Raw genomic sequence first — 21,203 nt, 5'->3', positions numbered from 1 at the left:
ACGTTCAATAATAATAATAATATCTTACATTTATAATTCACTTGACTGGATTATTTTCAAGTAAAATCTATTTTCATTTTTATATTTTAATGAAGTTTATTGTGTTAATATTAGAAATAACTTTTTTTAAGACTAAAATTGGTCAATTTTAAAGGATGCTACAAAATATGAGCTGTAATATATCAAAGAAATAATCTGGGAAAATGAGATAGATTTATAGTATACATATATAAAGTATTCTGGGAAAGTATTTTACTTTATTTTGAAGGAATATGTAAAACACCAGATAAACAGTGAAGCTTTATATAATATAAACATTTATGTGGACATCTGTTTGCATAACTTCTGGGTAAGTACCTAGGAATAGTAAAAGTATTATTACATACAGAAATGATGGGGAATCAAACATGCATACTTACCCTTCTCCTCCCATTCTTGTTATTTTTAGGCGAAAATCCACAGAATTCAGACTGGGAGGCTTCCATTTCAAAATATCATCACACCGACCAGGTTTGTATTTCTAAAGTGACGACAATGAGGATAATAGTTAATAAGAAGCTAAAGATTATACATCTGATATACTAAATATAATAACAATTACTTTTTATTAAGCAAAATCACGTCTTCTTTTACTATAATCTTTGTTATCATCAACTGATGAGTAAAGTTAGATATCGCCACTCATGAGTTAGATGGGAAGATCCCCTGGAGAAGGGCATGGCAATCCACTCTAGTATTCTTGCCTGGAGAATTCCATGGACAGAGGAGCTTGGCGGGCTAAAGTCCATAGGGTCACAAAGAGTAAAGCGACTTAGCATGCACACATGCTATTCGTTAGATATCCAACATCTTACAGATAGCCTTTCTCTCTTCCCTGCCAAAACACATAGATACTTGTCCGTGAAAGTTTTGAAAAATAATGACACATATATACTTGTTTGTGAAAGTTTCGAAAAATAATGAAACCTATTACTCCCTACAATTCACTACAACTTAAAGGAAGTTTGGTCATTTAAAAATAATTGTGCCTATTTAGTTCTTTGGCCCACTTTTTGATTGGTTTGTTCATTTTTCTGGTATTGAGCCTCATGAGCTGTTTGTATATCTCAGAGATTAATTCTTTGTCAGTTGTTTCATTTGCTATTATTTTCTTCCATTCTGAAGGCTGCCTTTTTTACCTTGCTTACAGTTTCCTTCATTGTGCAAAAGTTTTTACACTTAATTAGGTCCCACTTGTTTATTTTTGTGTTTATTTCCATTACTCTGGCAGGTGGGTCATAGAGGATCTTGCTGTAATTTATGTCAGAGTGTTCTGCCTATGTTTTCCTCTAAGAGTTTTATAGTTTCTAGTCTTACATTTAGATCTTTAACCTATATGAGTTTACTTTTGTGCATGGTGTTAGAAAGTGTTCTAGTTTCATTTTTTTACATGCGGTTGACCAGTTTCCCCAGCACCACTTGGTAAAGAGGTTCTCTTTTCTCCATTGTATATTTTTGCCTACTTTGTCAAAGATAAGGTGTCCACAGGTACATGGATTTATCTCTGGGCTATTTTGTTTCATTGATCTATATTTCTGTCTCTGTGCCAGTACCATACTTCCTTGATGACTGTAGTTTTGTAGTATAGTCTGAAGTCAGGCAGGTTGATTCCTCCAGTTCCACTCTTCTTTCTTAAGATTGCTTTGGCTATTCAAGGTTTGTGGGGTTCCCATACAAATTGTGAAATTATTTGTTCTAGCTCTGTGAAAAATACCACTGGTAGCTTGATAGGGATTGCACTGAATCTATAGATGGCTTCAGGCACTATACTCATTTTCACTATATTGATTCTTCCAATCCATGAACATGGTATATTTCTCCATTTATTTGTGTCATCTTTCATTTCTTTCGTCAGTGTTTTATAGTTTTCTATATATAGGTCTTTTGTTTCTTTAGGTAGATTTATTCCTAAGTATTTTATTCTTTTCACTGCAATAGTGAATGGGGTTGCTTTCTCTGTTTTTTCACTGTTAATGTATAGGAATGCAAGGGATTTCTGTGTATTAATTTTATATCCTGCAACTTTACTATACTCATTGACTAGCTCTAGTAATTTTCTGGTGGTATCCTTAGGGTTATGCCCATCTCTTTAAGAATTTTCCACAGTTTATTGTGATCCACGCAGTCAAAGGCTTTGGCATAGTCAATAAAGCAGAAGTAGATGTTTTTTTGGAACTCTCTTCCTTTTTCCATGATCCAGCGGATGTTGGCAATTTGATCTCTGGTTCCTCTGCCTTTTCTAAAATCAGCTTGAACATCTGGAAGTTCATGGTTCATGTACTGTTGAAGCCTGACTTGGAGAATTTTGAGCATTACTTTGCTAGCGTGTGAGAGTACAACTGTGCGGTAGTTGGAGCATTCTTTGGCATTGCCTTTCTTTGAGATTGGAATGAAAACTGACCTTTTCCAGTCCTGTGGCCACTGCTGAGTTTTCCAAATTTGCTGGCATATTGAGTGCAGCACTTACACAGCACCATTTTTCAGGATTTGAAATAGCTCAACTGGAATTCCATCACCTCCACTAGCTTTGTTCGTAGTGATGCTTTCTAAGGCCCACTTGACTTCACATTCCAGGATGTCTGGCTCTAGGTGAGTGATCACACCATTGTGATTATCTGGGTCGTGAAGATCTTTTTTGTACAGTTCTTCTGTGTATTCTTGCCACCTCTTCTCAATATCTTCTGCTTCTATTAGGTCCATATCATTTCTGTCCTTTATCGAGCCCATCTTTGCATGAAATGTTCCCTTGGTATCTCTAATTTTCTTGAAGAGATCTCTAGTCTTTCCCATTCTGTTGTTTCCCTCTATTTCTTTGCATTGATCGCTGAAGAAGGCTTTCTTCTCTCTCCTTGCTGTTCTTTGGAACTCTGCATTCAGATGCTTATATCTTTCCTTTTCTCCTTTGCTTTTCGCTTCTCTTTTCACACCTATTTGTAAGGCCTCCTCAGACAGCCATTTTGCTTTTTTGCATTTCTTTTTCATGAGGATGGTCTTGATCCCTGTCTCCTGTACAATGTCATGAACCTCTGTCCATAGTTCATCAGGCACTCTGTCTATCAGATCTAGTCTCTTAAATCTATTTCTCACTTCCACTGTATAATCATAAGGGATTTGATTTAGCTGTAACATACGAGAGATCAATTTCCTCTGCATCTACCGCAAACTAGGTATTGCTGGTCTTTTTAACTCTAAAATTTTCATTCTAAAGTATGTCTCATAATTCTGATTTGCATTTCTCTAATGACAAAAGATGCTGAAGATCTTTTAACTTGCTTATTGGCTGCTATCTGTGTATCTTCTTTGGTGAGGTACCTGTAAGAGTTTTCTATATTATATATTCTGGATACACAGCCTTGTTTGGATAGATGTTCTGCAAATATTTTCTACCAGTTTTTGTCTTGTCTTTTCATCTTCTTAACAAAATATATTTCTTTTGAATATATTTTAATGAACTCAAAATCATCTATTTTTTTCCAGCTTTACTGAGGTATGATTGAGAAATACAAATTTTAAGGTCTACAACATGGTGTTTTGATATATGTATACACTGTGAAATGATTACCACAGTCAAGCTAATACACATATCCATCATCTCACAATTACTTCTTTGTGTGTAACCATTTAAGATTTATTCCCTTAGGAAATTCCAAGTATATTTTATTGTTAACCACAGGTACCATGCTATATATTAGGTCTCCAGAACTTACTCATCTTATAACTGAAAGTTTCTACCCTTTGATTAATATCTCCATTCGTCCCCTACCCACCGCTTCTGGTAACCACCATTCCACACTCTGACTTGACTTTTTTTTTGTTTTAAAGATTCCACATATAGTGAGACCTTATTTCACTTAGCATAATGTACTCCAGGTTCATCCATGTTGTCACAACTGGCTGAAGTTCCTTCTTTCTTAAGGTTGAATAATATTCCATTGTACATGTATACCATTATTTTCTTTACTCATTCATCCTCTGACAGACAAGTTATTTCCACATCTTGGCTACTGTGAATATTGCTGCAGTAAAGATGGAAATGCAAGTACCTCTTCAGGATGTTGATTTTCTTTCTTTTGAATACATATCCAAAGGTGGGACTGCTAAATGACATGGCAGCTCTATTATTAATTTTTTGAGGAAACTTCATGCTATTTTTCATAAGAGCTATATCAATTTACATTTCTACCAACAGTGCAGAAGGGTTCCCTTCCTCCACTTTCTCACCAGTATGTTATCTTTTCACTTTTTGATAATGGCCACCCTAACTGGTATTAGGTAATATACCAGTGTGCTTCTGACTTGCATTTACCTGATGATTAGTGATGCTGAGCATCTTTTCAAAATTATCAACTTTAAACTTTTAAAATTTGTGCTTTTTGTGCCCTTTTTAAGGAACCTTTGCTTATCCTAAGGTTACTGAAATTTTCCACTACATTTTCTTACAGAAGTTTTATTGTTTTCTTATTTTTATGATCCATTTGAGGTTAATTTATTTATGTGGTGTGAAGTAAGGGACTGTTCACTATCTGACAGATGGATATCAAAGTGATACAGCACCGTTTGTTAAAAGACTATCCTTCCCTCACTGAACTGCCCTGGCATCTTTCCCAAAAAGAAATTGCTTATGGATACAGATGTATTTCGATTCTTGCTAACCTGCTGCATTGATAAGTACGCCTTTCTTCCTGCTTACACCATACTGTCTTGATTTCTATAGCTCTATATTAAGTATTAAAATAAGAGCACACAGGTCCTCAAAGTTTGTTCTTCTTTTCCCAAAGTCTCTTAGCTAATGTAGATTTGTATTTCCACATATATTTTAAAATTACCTGGTCACTCTCAATGAAAATAACTTTATTAGGATTTTAAGCAAGAATACAGTGAATCAACAGGTCAGTTAAGGGGGAAGAATCTTAACAATACTGAATCTTTTGATTCACAAACACTGCCAATCTCTTTAGTTATGACTTCTAAATTTCTCTCAGTAGTGTTTTGTAGTTTTTGGTATACAGGTCTTGCACAATTTTTGTTAAATTTATTCCTTTTAAAGTAATATTTTGGTGGCATTGTCAATACAAAAGATCAACTGTTTCTATACAACAGCAGTGAACAATCCAAGAAGGAAACTAAGAAATCAATTCCATTTACATCAAAACAAAAACAAAAACCAACAAAACCTGGGACAAGTCAACATGGCAGCATTATTCAAAACTGCCAAAAGGTGGAAACAACCTAGGTTTCCATCAACATTAAAACAGACAAAGTGCACTATATACATACAATGGAATATTACTCAGTAACAAAATAAGAAAGAATTTCTGATACATGCTACAAAATGAATGAACCTCAAAAACTACGCTAAGTGAATAAGCCAGACACAAAAGGACAAAAATTGCATGATTCTACCTACATGAAATATCCAGACAAAGGACTGAGTGAATACCACAGGAGAGCTAGCAGGCAGCAGACCAGCCCATTCCCCACCAGAGGCAGGGAGGCGACAGCCAGAGCAGGAGGGAGAGGGTAAAACTTGGCCCCAGAGACAGCATCCTCTACCAAACTGTGACCAGGCTCCCAGTTGCTAACCAAGTCTTCCTGGGATCCTGGACGGCTGACGTCCGCCAGGAGGTTCGCAGCCAGAAATCAGCTCCCCAGAGGAGACACAGGGCACACCTGAGACAGTGTTCCCGCTGCACACCCCAGGAAACCGAGCAGCTGGGACCAGGGAGGTGATAAGACACATCGCACCTGGGGAGAGTGCACTCGCCAAACACCTGGTTGCCTAAGCTGCTCCGACCTGGGAAGGGCACAACATGCAGGCCCAACCGCCTCTGCCTTTGTGGAGTACCTGAGAACCTGAACCTGAGCAGCTTAGACCTGGGAAGTGCACTCAACCCAGGGCCCGCTTTAGAGAGTTCCCCTGCAGAGCAACCTGGAGCCTAAGCAGTGCAGACCGGGAAAGCACACACGCCATGAGCAGGGGGCAAACCCAGTGTGGCCCAGACACTGCGAGTACTCCCCACACATGCCAGTGATATTTGTTTGCAGTGTTCCTCCCTCCCCACAGCACAACTGAACAAGTGAGCCTAAATAAGTGACCACCTTCGGCCCCTTGTGTCAGGGCAGAAGTTAGATATTGAAGAGACTTGCAAACAAAGGAAGCCAAAATAAAGAAGAGGGAATGGCTTCGGAAGTGATAGCTGCAACAGATTAAAACCCTGTAGTTAGCACTGGCTACACTGGAAGGGACCTATAGACCTTGAGTAGAAGTATAAGCTGGGACAAGGAACTATCTAAAACTGAACTGACCCCACACTGCCCTCAACAGCTCCAGAGAAATTCCTAGATATATTTTATTATCATTTTTAAATTTTAAAAAATTTTTATGTTATTACTCCTTTAATTTTCATATTTAAAACCTATTACCTTACAAAAAAAGACCCTATTTTAAAAGGAAATTTCATATCTTTTTTTATAACTTTTGAGATTTTGTTTTTTAATATTGTATTTTTGAGAGTCTAACCTCTATTCTAGATTTTTAATCTTTGCTTTTTGGTATTTGTTATCAATTCTGTGCCTTTAAGACTCCAATCTTCAGTAGCCCTTTTCACTTAGGAGTGTGATTACCGGCTTGATTGCTCTCTCCCCTTTTGACTCTCCTTTTTCTCCCCCAGGTCACCTCTATCTCCTCCCTCCCCCTTCTCTTCTCTACTTAACTCGGCAAATCTCTGGGTATTCTGGGCTGTGGAGAACACTTAGGAAACTGATTACAAGTTATATTGGTCTCTTTCCTTTTGACTCCCCCTCCTCTCCTCCTGGTCACCTCTATCTCCTTCCTCCCTCTTCTCTTCTCTATGGAACTCCGTGAACCTCTCTGAGTGTTCCAGACTGTGGAGAGCAAATAGGGACTCGATTACTGGCTAGATTGCTCTCTCCCCTTTTGATTCCCCTTCTTCTCATAGTCGCCTCTATCTCCCTCCTCCTTCTTCTCTTCTCCATGTAACTCTGTGAATCTCTCCGGATGTCCCCCACTGTGGAAAATCTTTTCACCATTAACCTAGATGTTTTATCATCAGTGCTGTATGGATGGAGAAGTCTTGAGGCTACTGTAAGAATAAGACTGAAAGCCAGAGGCAGGAGGCTTAAATCCAAAACTTGAGAACAACAGAAAACTCCTGATTCCAGGGAACATTAATCAACAAGAGCTCATCCAAAAGCCTCCATACCTACACTGAAACCATGCTCCACCAAAGATCCAAAAAGTTTCAGAGCAAGACATACCAAGCTAATTCTCCAACAATGCAGGAACATAACCCTGAGGACAAAATTACAGGCAGCCAAAAGTCACACCAAATCCACAGACACCTCAAAACTCACTAGTGGACTTTTCATTGCACTCCAGAGAGAAGAGATCCAGCCCCACCCACCAGAACACCAATGCAAGCTTCCCTAACCAGGAAACCTTGACAAGAAACTCATCCACCCCATCCACAGGGAGGAACCTCCACAATAAAGAGGAACCACAAACTTCTAGCATACAGAAAGGCTGCCGGGGGCCAGCGTGAGGAACTCTGCCCATGGCAAAGGTCATGAGGAAGGAGGCTTGGCATACGCAAAGGTGTGATCAAGCCTCAGGAAACCCCCTGCTCCCGAGCATCTAACCCCCAAACCAGAGTCTGTTTTATGCTCTCACCTACACCTCTGACTTTACAGGGGGCTCTCCCCCATAACTGTTTCTCTCGGAGAAGGAGTAAATGTGCAGCTCCAAGGCAATAAAAATTCCTGGGCGTAACAAGAGTGTCTCAGCTTACAGACTGCTCTGAAGGTTATCTAGCCCGTCAGTATAGGTTCGTAAAGCCACATGTGATTGTTTACAGCCTCCCGACCTGAGAGGCACGAGATGATTTAGACTTACTAAAGGCAAATTCTTTTGGGGAGCTGGAAATTATTAGTATAGTGGGTTGGTTAGGAATTATATTGGTGAAGGGTTTTTCATTTGTTTTGTCAATAATTGCTGCTAATTCCCTACCCTGGGTGTGACAAGGGTGTCTTAGGTCAAACCTCTCTGCTGACAGACTAGCTTGTGTGACAGGATTATCCATACTCCTGCCACTATGCACATGATTGTTTACTATCTCTTAACCATAAACAGTGATTGTTTACTACTTCTTAACCATAAACAGTACAGAGAGTTTTGGAGTATTTTGAGAGTCTTAATTAGCATAGGGCTTTTTCTTCTTGTTGAGTCAATGATTGCCGCCAGGCCTCCATATCCTTAGGCACCTGGGAATATATTAATCAATGTATTTGGAATATAGAAAAGGAAATATAGTTTTTGATGTTAGCAATACTAGACTTTTTGAGTTAATGGATTTTCTCTTTTGTAATAGATCACTGTACTTTGTTATAAATCACTGTGTCCTTGCTATGTAAAAATGTAATTTTATCACTATCTTAAGACTAAATAGATCTTAAAGGGAACATTGGTGAAAGGATTTTCATTTGTTGGGCTGACGTTTGCTGCTAAATCTCCATGCTCCCTGCCCTTATAATGAATATAACCAGCATTTAGGAGAAATAAGTATTACCTTTAAGCATATAGGAGAAATAAGTATTAACCTTTAAGATTAATCATGTTAACCTTGGGTTAAATAAATTCCTTTCTTGATTGTAACTCACTACACCCTCACCCTATAGGAATGTAACTTTATTTGGAAGGTGGTGCCTGGTTTAAGGAAAAACACCCTTGGAAGAAGTAAGTTTTTTGGTTATCAGAAAGAAAGGATCATAAAATCCCTAAGACCTTTTTATGTGAAGCACCTGATTTTGATAAAGGTCAGGACTGCTGACCCCGGCGTGACTCTGTATTCATCCCTATATGTAACAAAAGGTATATAAACAAACCCAAAAATAAAGAAATCGGATCAGTTTCCGGAAAGACTGATAGCCCCATGTTGTTCTTTCTTGCTCCTCGTTTTTCTGGCTGAATTCCCACCTGGAACATGGATGCTATTCCACATAATCAAAGTTATTCAGCCTCTTTTTCTCCACTAATCTTCCGAATACACTATCCATTGCTAATCTCTCTATATATCTGTAATTAAATATGTATTTTTCCAAGGACGCCGACTCCGTCCCCACCTTTGAATCACCCTGGATCTACCGGGGCTGGACCCTGGCAAAAGGCCACCCCAAACACAGCAATCTACACAAGATGAAAAGGCAGAGAAATATTCAGCAGGTAAAGAAACATGATAAAAGCCCACCAAAGCAAACAAAAGAGGAGGAGATAGAGTCTACCTGAAAAAGAATTCAGAATAATGATAGCAAAAATGATCCAAAATCTTGAAAACATTTTGGAATTACAGATAAATAGTCTGGAGACAAGGATTGAGAAGATGCAAGGAAAGTTTAACAAGGACCTAGAAGAAATAAAGAGTCAATCAATAATAAATAATTCAATAAATGAGATCAAAAACACTCTGGAGGGAACCAACGGTAGAATAACTGAAGCAGAAGATAGGATAAGTGAGGTGGAAGACAGAATGGTGGAAATAAATGAAGCAGAGAGGAAACAAGAAAAAGAATCAAAAGAAATGAGGACAACCTCAAAGACCTCTGGGACAATGTTAAATGCCCCAATATTTGAATCATAGGAGTCCCAAAAGAAGAAGACAAAAAGGAAGGCCATGAGAAAATATTTGAGGAGGTTAATAGTTGAAAACTTCCCTAAAACGGGGAAGGAAATGGCCATCCAAGTCCAAGAAACCCAGAGAGTCCCAAACAGGATAAACCCAAAGCAAAACACCCCAAGAAACATGTTAATCAAATTAACAAAGATCAAACACAAAGAACAAATATTAAAAGCAGCAAGAGAAAAATAAGTAACTCACAAAGGGATCCCCATAAGGATAACAGCTGATCTTTCAATAGAAACTCTTCAGGCCAGAAGGGAATGGCAGGATATACTTAAAGTGATGAAAGAGAAAAACCTACAACCCAGATTACTGTACCCAGCAAGGAGCTCATTCAAATATGAAGGAGAAATCAAAAGCTTTACAGATAAGCAAAAGCTGAAAGAATTCAGCACCACCAAACCAGCTCTTCAACAAATGCTAAAGGATCTTCTCTAGGCAGGAAACACAGAAAAGGTTTATTAACTCAAACCCAAAACAAGTAAATGGCAATGGGATCATTCTTATCAATAATTACCTTAAATGTAAATGGGATGAATGCTCCAACCAAAAGACAAAGACTGGCTGAATGGATACAAAAACAAGACCCCTATATATGCTGTCTACAAGAGACCCACCTCAAAACAAGGAACACATACAGACTGAAAGTGAAGGGCTGGAAAAAGATATTCCACCAAACAGAGACCAAAAGAAAGCAGGAGTAGCAATACTCATATCCAATAAAATAGACTTTGAAGTAAAGGCCATGAAAAGAGACAAAGAAGGACACTACATAACAAAGGATCACTCCAAGAAGAAGATATAACAACTATAAATATACATGCACCCAACATAGGAACACTGCAATATATAAGGCAAATACTAACAAGTATGAAAGGGGAAATTAACAATAACACAATAATAGTGGGAGACTTTAATACCCCACTCACACCTATGGATAGATCAACTAAACAGAAAATTAGCAAGGAAACACAAACTTTAAATGATACAATGGACCAGTTAGACCTAGTTGATATCTATAGGACATTTCACCCTAAAACAAGAAATTTCACCTTTTTCTCAAGTGTACAGGGAACCTTCCCTAGGACAGATCACATCCTGGGCCATAAATCTAGCCTTGGTAAATTAAAAAAATTGAAATCATCTCAAGCATCCTTTCTGATCACAATGTGGTAAGATTAGATGTCAACTACAGGAAAAAAACTATTAAAAATACAAACATATGGAGGCTAAACAACATACTTCTGAATAACCAATAAATCACAGAAGACATCAAAATATGCATAGAAATGAATGAAAATGAAAACACAACCCAAAACCTATGGAATTCAGTAAGAGCGGTGCTAAGGGGAAGGTTCACAGCAGTACAAGCCTACCTCAAGAAACAGGAGAGAGATCAAATAAATAACCTAACTCTACACCTAAAGCAACTAGAAAAAGAAGAAATGAAGAACCCCAGGGTTAGCAGAAGGAAAGAAATCATAAAAATTAGGGCAGAAATAAATGCAAAAGAAACAAAGGAGACCACAGCCAAAATCAACAAAGCTAAAAGCTGGTTTTTTGAGAAGATAAATAAAATAGACAAATCATTAGCAAGACTCATTAAAAAAAGGCGGGGGAGGAATCAAATGAACAAAATTAGAAATGAAAATGAAGAAATCAGAATAGACAACACAGAAATACAAAGGATCATAAAAGACTACTACTATCAGCAGCTTTATGCCAATAAAATGGTCAACTTGGAAGAAATGGACAAATTCTGAGAAAAGTACAACTTTCCAAAACTGAACCTTAGGAAGAAACAGAAAATCTTAACAGACCCATCACAAGCACAGAAATCGAAACTGTAATCAGAAACCTTCCAACAAACAAAAGCCCAGGACCAGATGGCTTCACAGCTGAATTCTACCAAAAATTTAGAGAAGAGCTAACACCTATCCTACTCAAACTCTTCCAGAAAACTGCAAAGGAAGGTAAACTTCAAAACTGATTCTATGAGGGCAACATCACCCTAATACCAAGATCAGACAAAGATGCCACAGAAAAAGAAAACTACAGGCCAATATCACTGATGAACATAGATGCAAAAAATCCTTAACAAAATTCTAGCAAACAGAATCCAACAAAATATTAAAAAGATCATACATCATGACCAAGTGGGCTTTATCCCAGGGATGCAAGGATTCTTTAATATTCACAAATCAATCAATATGATACACGAATAAATGTGTATACATTTGTTATAACAATGTGATACATTAACAAATTGAAAGATAAAAGCCATATTATTATCTCAGTAGATGCAGAGAAAGCCTTTGACAAAATTCAACATCCATTTATGATAAAAACCCTCCAGAAAGCAGGCATAGAAGGAACATACCTCAACATAATAAAAGCCATATATGATAAACCCACAGCAAACATTATCCTCAGTGGTGAAAAATTGAAAGCATTTCCTTTTAAGTCAGGAACAAGATAAGGGTGCCCACTCTCACCACTACTATTCAACATAGTTTTGGAAGTTTTAGTCACAGCAATCAGAGAAGAAAAAGAAATAAAAGGAATTCATACTGGAAAAGAAGTAAAACTCACTGTTTGCAGATGACATGATCCTCTACATAGAAAACCCTAAAGACATTACCAGAACACTACTAGAGCTAATCAATGAATATAGTAAAGTTACAGGATATAAAATTAACACACAGACAGGATATAAAATTAACACACAGAAATCCCTTGCATTCCTATATACTAAAAATGAGAAAACAGAAAAAGAAATCAAGGAAACAATTCCATTCACCATTGCAATGAAAAGAATAAAATACTTAGGAGTAAATCTACCTAAAGAAATAAAAGACCTATATATAGGAAACTATAAAACACTGATGAAAAAACTCAAAAATGACACAAACAGATGGAGAAATATACCATGTTCATGGATTGGAAGAATCAGTATAGTGAAAATGAGTATGCTACTCAAAGCAATCATTCAATGCAATCCCTATCAAGCTACCAAAGGCATTTTTCAGAAAACTAGAACAAGTAATTTCACAATTTGTATGGAAATACAAAAAACCTCGAATTGCCAAAGCAATCTTGGGAAAGAAGAATGGAACTGGAGGAATCAACTTGCCTGACTTCAGGCTATACAACAAAGCCACAGTCATCAAGACAGTATGGTACTGGCACAAAGACAGAAATACAGATCAATGGAACAAAATAGAAAGCCCAGAGATAAATCCACACACGTATGGATACCTTATCTTTGACAAAGGAGGCAAGACTATACAATGGAGAAAAGATACTCTCTTTAACAAGTGGTGCTGGGAAATCTGGTCAACCACTTGTAAAAGAATGAAACTAGAACACTTTCTAACATCATACACAAAAATAAACTCAAGATGGATCAAAGATCTAAACGTAAGACCAGAAACTATAAAACTCCTAGAGGAAAACATAGGCAAAGCATTCTCTGACGTAAATCATAGCAGGATCCCCAATGACCCACCTCCCAGAGTAATGGAAATAAAAGCAAAAATAGACAAATGGGACCTAATTAAACTTAAAAGCTTTTGCACAATAAAGGAAACTATAAGCAAGCTGAGAAGACAACCTTCAGAATGGGAGAAAATAATAGCAAACAAAGCAACTGACAAAGAATTAATCTCAAAAATATACAAGCAGCTCCTGCAGCTCAATTCCAGAAAAATAAATGACCCAATCAAAAAATGGGCCAAAAACTAAACAGACATTTATCTAAAGAAAACATACAGATGGCTAACAAACACATGAAAAGATGCTCAACATCACTCATTATCAGAGAAATGCCAATCAAAACCACAATGAGGTACCATCTCATGCCGGTCAGAATGGCTGCGATCCATAAGTCTACAAGCAGTAAATGCTGGAGAGGGTATGGAGAAAGGGAACCCTCTTACACTGTTGGTGGGAATGCAAACTAGTACAGCCACTATGGAGAACAGTGTGGAGATTCCTTAAAAAACTGGAAACAGAATTGCCATATGACCCAGCAATCCCACTGCTGGCATACACACCAAGGAAACCAGAATTGAAAGAGACACATATACCACAATGTTCATCGCAGCACTGTTTACAACGGCCAGGACATGGAAGCAACCTAGATGCCCACTGGCAGACGAATGGATAAAGAAGCTGTGGTACATATACACAATGGAATATTCCTCAGCTATTAAAAAGAATGCATTTGAATCCATCTAATGAGGTGGATGAAACTGGAGCCTATTATACAGAGCGAAGTAAGTCAGAAAGAAAAACACCAATACAGTATATTAGCATATATAAGCAGAATTTAGAAAGATGGTAATGATGACCCTATATGCAAGACAGCGAAAGAGACACAGATGAAAAGAACAGACTTTTGGACTCTGTGGGAGAAGGCGAGGGTAGGATGATTTGAGAGAATAGCATTGAAACATGTATATTATCATATGTGAAACAGATCGCCAGTCCAGGTTCAATGCATGAGAGAGGGTGCTCAGAGCTGGTGCACTGGGATGACCCTGAGGGATGTGATGGGGAGGGTGGTGGAGGAAGGGTCAGGATGGGGAACACATGTACACTCATGGCTGATTCATGTCAATGTATGGCAAAAACCACTACGATATTGTAATGAGCCTCAAATTAAAAAAAAAAAAGAAAGAAAGAAATATCCACAGTAGGCAAATTCACAGGGAGAGGAACTAGATCTGAGGCACCAGGAGTAGTGGGTGGAGGCAGTAGGGGAGGAGGGATGGATGGACTGGGGAGAAGTAGAGTTATTACATAATGGTTATAAAACTTGTTTGCAGTGATATAAAAGTTGTGGAAATGTTGAACAATACTACCCATGTAATTAAAGAGACGACAGAATAGGGGGAAAAATGTTTTAAATGTATTCTAGGAACACAGTAAAACGAAAAAATCTTTTACTTGGGTGGTTATGTACTTAAAGAGGAATGAACACTGTGAGCCTCAAATAATGAGTAATATTCACTAACACAGATCACAGCAGAAAGTAAATATGAGCAAAACACTCAGACAGAAAAATATAGACTCCCCTGAAGTAGAGGAAACTATGTCAATTCAGTGAGGCCATATTATGAGAAAGACAGGAAGGGAAAACTGCTAAGTGTTCTTACTACTAATATTTTTTAGAAATACAAGTCAAATTGAATTCTAACAGATTTTTAGAAATTTTAAAAATGCAAAAACCCTAGTCATAGGATCACTTATTTGAAACAGAAGTCCATATAATGACAAATTTAGTGTATCCAGTTTTGCTAAAGAAAGAGAGTCACTGGAGTTGATTGAAAACATTATTTTTCTCTGTAGTAAATTTAAGAACATAATACATGCTATTTTCCTAAGTCTTGTATTTAAACCTGAACAAACATAAAATCAAATATATAATATTTCAGTGGAAGTTTTCATTCATTTATTTGCCCTAAGGCTCATTCATGTAACATATCTTTCAGGATGATCACAGATAAATCTCTTTATACTTACTGAATATAAATATTTTTATAAATGTTAAAATTGCTTAATTTTTAATTATGATCCCATTAATAAAACTAATTTTAAAAATTTAGTCTGTTTTCTAATAAAGTCTATCTGACAGAAACATTACAGACCTTTTAGTAGTAAGTGTAGTTCCCTATAGTGGTGAAGGGTAAGAAAGGACTGAGGGGCAGAAAGGAGTGTCAGCATCCCACACCAACCCCATTTACCACCTCTGCCAAGGGAATGTCATATTTACAAACCAACCATCATTTACTTCTGTTCCTTATTTATTCATATGACTAGTATGAGAACACTTAGAAACCAATACCAATCTAAGTTGTTAAATCTAGGAAATGTTAAAGCTAGGGTTGTACAGCTTTAAAATATTTCTTGCTTGCTAAGTCACTTCAGTCATGTCCAACTCTTTGCAACCCTATGGCCTGTAGCCCACCAGGCTCCTCTGTCCATGGGATTCTCCAGGCAAGAATACTGGAGTGGGTTGCCATACCCTTCTCCAGGAGATCTTCCCGACCCAGGAATCAAACCTGTGTCTATTATGTCTCCTACACTGGCAGGCAGATTCTTTACCACTAGGGCCACCTGGAAAATCCCAAAATATTTTATAATGGGTACCTCACATTCAGAAAACGAAGATCATGGCATCTGGTCCCATCACTTCATGGGAAATAGATGGGGAAACAGTGGAAACAGTGCCAGACTTTATTTTGGGGGGCTCCAAAATCACTGCAGATGGTGACTGCAGCCATGAAATTAAAACACGCTTACTCCTTGGAAGAAAAGTTATGACCAACCTAGATAGTATATTCAAAAGCAGAGACATTACTTTGCCGACTAAAGTCCGTCTAGTCAAGGCTATGGTTCTTCCTGTGGTCATGTATGGATGTGAGAGTTGGACTGTGAAGAAGGCTGAGCGCCGAAGAATTGATGCTTTTGAACTGTGGTGTTGGAGAAGGCTCTTGAGAGTCCCTTGGACTGCAAGGAGATCCAACCAGTCCATTCTGAAGGAGATCAACCCTGGGATTTCTCTGGAAGGAATGATGCTAAAGCTGACGCTCCAGTACTTTGGCCACCTCATGCAAAGAGTTGACTCATTGGAAAAGACTCTGATGCTGGGAGGGATTGGGGGCAGGAGGAGAAGGGGACGACAGAGGATGAGATGGCTGGATGGCATCACGGACTCGATGGACGTGAGTCTGAGTGAACTCTGGGAGATGGTGATGAACAGGGAGGCCTGGCGTGCTGCGATTCAGGGGGTCGCAAAGAGTCAAACACGACTGAGCGACTGAACTGAACTGAACTGAATAATTCTAAAAATAATTTTAACATAATGCTAACTGTAAAATAGATACTAAGGATCCTTTACATTTTTCTCTCTGGAAATCATCCAATGGAGAATAGATATACTAGCTCTTCCATTTTTACAAAGCAATAATTCACAAATGTTAGCCATTCCTCATCTGACTCTATACCAAACCATTTACGTTCATCTGAAATACTAGATTTGACATGACTTGAGAATTTCAAAGCACTTTTATGAAAGTTAATGAAATGCTTGATAAAAAATTTTTAGAAAACTATATATTTAAAACATTGCAGTTCTGTTATTGAAAATAAATGCAAAAGCAAAACAATTTCTATGAGTAAAATGTATTTAAATGTCTATTAGAATATAAATTTTACTTCAGTAAAATCATGTCTAATCATATGCCTGCAAAACAATTAGTAAAATGCTCAATAAATACTTGATAAATAATAAAAAATAATAAAGTGAAAATTTTTTAAACTTATTTTAAAATATTAGTCTCAAGTATATTTAAATGTGGGCTTCCCTGGTGGCTCAGACAGTAAAGTATCTGCTTGCAATGCAGGAGACCCAGGTTCGATCCCTAGGTTGGGAAAAACCCCTGGAGAAGGGAATGGCTACCCACTCGTCTTCTTGCCTGGAGAATTCCATGGACAGAGGAGCCTGGGTGGGCTACAATCCATGGGGTCACAAAGAGTCAGACACGACTGAAGCAACTTAGCACAAGCACATATTTAAATTTATGTTTAAACAGAATATTTTAGATTATGAAATGATAAATCACTATGCATAAAAGATTATATATATCAGTAACTATTAAAACATCCTTCTTTCAAGTTCCTCAAAATAATAAGGGGAAAGATATTATAAAACACAAGGATTTAAGTCTTTTAATAATAAATATTTGTGAGTTATCAAACTTGAAATACAGAATCTTGCTAAATATAAACAAGGGTACAGAAACATTCTTCCAAGCCACATTTTACCACGTGTAATTAGGGCATAAGGCATTTTAATTTCATTAAATTCACCAGCATGCATCTAGATTAAAATAATTTTCAAAGGTATATTTATTTTCATTTTTTTAAAAATTTATTTATTTTAATTGGAGGCTAATTACAATATTGTAGTGGGTTTTGCCATACATTGACATGAATCAGCCATGGGTATACATGTGTTCCCCATCCTGAACCCCCCTCCCACCTCCTTCCCCATCCCATCCCTCAGGGTCATCCCAGTGCACCAGCCCTGAGCACCCTGTCTCATGCATCGAACCTGAAACTGATATATATAATACTTAGTTCTATAGACACAAATCTGATTTTACCAGGTGAACTGTCAAATAAAAAATTAGATAGATTATATCTGAAAGCAATTATCAATATTACCTGAGATGTCCACTATTATCTTTAAAAAAAAAAGTAATGAAAGCAAATGTCAGGCAAACAAGTAAGATGTTTAGGAACGTGTTTACCACATGAGAGCAGAACTTGGCTTAGAGGTAGAGGATGGCCATGTGCCAAAGAAATCCTCTAAAACTAAAATAGAGAGGAAAACAAAATGGAGACATAAGTGATATATCTGCTGTATAAAGCAGTGGTTCTCAATTAGAGGTTTTACCCCCCAGACGATGTCTGGCAATGCCTACATGTTTGGTTGTCACATTGGGGAGGAAAGGGTGCGCTATTGCCATCTAGTGGGCAAAGGCCAGGGATGTTTTTAAACAACCTACAATGCATAAGGCAGCGAGCTGCCCACAACAAAGAATTATCCAACCCAAAATGTCAATTGTACCAAAGTTGAGAAACTCTGATCTAAAGGAAGCCAGCAGTAATAACAACATAGAGGACAATATATCTGGTTCTTCTTTACCTCTACTAACTTCATGATTTTAAGTAAATTCAAAGTCTGGGCTTCATCTATCTTGCTTAGAAAAATGTAACAATAACATTTTGCTTGCCTAAAGATAGCATATGTAGACCAAAGATAACCTTAAATACTTTGCAGTTCATGCTACTCATTCCACTCATTAAATGTGAGCAGTTTATCATAACACATATTCCAGGCCCTACACTTAGGCTAAGAAAGAGCCCTGATCTTGCCATATATTGGTTTTATTTTTGTTGTTCTAGCATTTAGTTTTAAAGGAAGCAGAAAAAAGTCCTCTTTGGTAATTCTACTGGACAGAAAAGTAAAACAATTCTAGATTTAGCAACTTGGTTATATCCTTTGCCCAAGTTTCATTGAGATGCAAATATAAATACCTATTTTGCAAAACAAGACACATAAATACCCTGTATGGAGGAAAAATCCTTAACACTACCTACCTACTATGTGCCCAGTAACTCACTAGATGGGAAAGATACAAATTCTCTCAAGGAACCGAGTTCAACCACAGTGAGGCTTTTAATATAAACTCCTAGAGCATTATAGAGGTGCTCAAATGAACATAAACAAAGCTGCTGAGGAAGAACAACAGAGAAACACCAAAATCAGGCGGCAGGGGTAAAGGAAGTTTTCTTGAATAAGAAAAGTGCATGAACTGAATTTTGAAGAATAATAACGTTACAAGGAAGTTCTAGGCAATGAGACCACAAGTATACCTGACTTGAGGGGAAGTTTGCTTAAGTCTTCTGAGACTAAATTATCTTGGTACTCTACGCTGTTCTTATTGATGTAGAGGGAACAGTCCATCACCTAAAAACATATAACTCAAGACAACCACCTGGCATTTCATTTCTAAAAAGTCACAAAGTTGGTAGAGACCAGTAGGGAGAGCTATCATAGAAAGAAGCAAGGGAAGAAGAGAACTGCATTTTCAAAAGCTTGTTGACATTTCTCATTTACTTATAAAAGTTTTCTACCTTATGGAAAGTGAAGTTGTGATTTGAGGGTGAAATTTAATATTAGAGAATTCATGCAGTGTCTTGGATTATTCAGGGTGGAAAAATTACTCAAAATACATTCATATTACTAATTTTACTGTCTGTTCACAAGTCTAATTAATTTCTTCTTGCTTCTTGTTTTTTTATTATGCATGCAGCAAACTCCTTTTGTTTTACAGATAAGGAAACTGATAACCAGAATAGTCCAACTTGTCAAGAAAATGCCCAAATCACAGAAATCTTTCCATTATTTAAAAAAAAATTATATATATAAAATCTGTCTAAAAGCAAATAACAGAAGATTGGGTTGGAAGGTCTCATGATATAAAACTGTCTCAAAAGGAACCAATTTTAAGTCAGTTGTTTTCTAATTACTTTCGGCCTCTTTTTGTGTGGAGTGGTGAGTAGGAGGGACAAACAACTGGCAATGCCCTGGCTACTGGGAAGAGGGAGCTCAGACAACAAAGTAAACTTCAGCATCTCTCCCACTCAGGCACCGGTGAACCAAAAGTCCTGTCCCATCTGTAGCACAGGCCCATCTCCCAGTGCACCTTGCCCCTACTCCCTGGACCCACCTAAGTGCCTCTGCCACTCCATCAGTCTGCACGTTTCTCACCTTGCTGCTGGGTCAAGTTTCTTCATACAGTGTAAGCCCTTTGAGGGCAGAAACCCTGCCTTTATCCATTTTTATTACTTCTTACTCAGCAATATAGTAGTCACCTTATTGACACAAGAGCCAATATATTACAAAAATTTCTCAAGATTAATTCTGCCTTAATAACCAAGACTACTGCCATCTGGTAAGTCAGCAGATTCTCGCAGTGTTTCTCCTCTTCTCTGGTGGACACAAATCCAAATAAAAGTCATCTACTGATAGGGGATCAAACTCTAGATACGAGTGATATCTGCAGCGTAGTCACTATTTATACATCCAGTACGTTACCCTTCTTTTTTGCTAATTTGTGCTGCATATCATTAAAACAATTATCTCTGCTCCTAGTACTGACATGAGGAAGAGCATTTTAAGCACACAGGGAGAGACGCACTCACCGAGTCAGCCAGGCTTCCCTAAGGAAGCCACACCTAATTTGATATTCAAAGGCTGAATGGGAGTAATACAGAAAGGAAGAAAACAGTTTGTTGCAAAAGAATCAGCTGGTGTAAAGATGTACTCATTATAGTATACTTCAATTTGCACTTTTACAAAATGAACCAGTTTACTAGCAAAAAGCCCCACTGAAGTTCTCAATGAACTTTGACGAGGAAAGGAAAATTAATTCTAAATCGACAAAATGTTATGTTTTTAAGTATTTCCTCCTAAAAGTCTGAACTGCCATAAGCATATGGGATGGGGGTGTCAGTAACAAGTCCTATCCTTCTGCTGATTCCAATACATCCCAAGATGCTCAAATTAGATCACTGACAAAATATACATTAAAATATATGGCTGGACAAATTCTGAAAAGCAAGGTGCAAAATAATGTTCTACCTTCCTTGAAAAGTGGAGTGGAAATAAAAATGTATTAACAAATTTATATTTACTTATAAATACATAAAAAAAACTATGTGAAGATAAGTTAAATACAACAGAAGATAACTGAGGGAGGGGAGGAGAATGAGAAGGAGACTTTCTTCTCCATATTTTTCTTACTGCATGTTAAAGTGTATTATCTGGTTAAAATTAAAAATATATCACTGTAAAACATAATTTTAAAAATATCTACCATTACTATTTCAAAATTA

General features: G+C 37.4%; 1 protein-coding gene across 1 annotated transcript in view; it reads right to left on the bottom strand.

Annotated features, from left to right (window-relative positions):
* Nucleotides 1-21,203, bottom strand: part of RNGTT (RNA guanylyltransferase and 5'-phosphatase) — a 235,757-nt gene that overhangs the window by 84,400 nt on the left and 130,154 nt on the right. The window contains exon 13 of the mRNA XM_018053155.1: nucleotides 420-520. Within this exon, the coding sequence (XP_017908644.1) occupies nucleotides 420-520 (101 nt within the window). The remainder of the gene's footprint in view (nucleotides 1-419; nucleotides 521-21,203) is intronic.

This window comes from Capra hircus, chromosome 9 (assembly GCF_001704415.2).
Source record: "Capra hircus breed San Clemente chromosome 9, ASM170441v1, whole genome shotgun sequence".
In the NCBI taxonomy this organism is placed as follows: domain Eukaryota; kingdom Metazoa; phylum Chordata; class Mammalia; order Artiodactyla; family Bovidae; genus Capra; species Capra hircus.
This window is presented reverse-complemented; position numbering and strand designations above follow the sequence as displayed.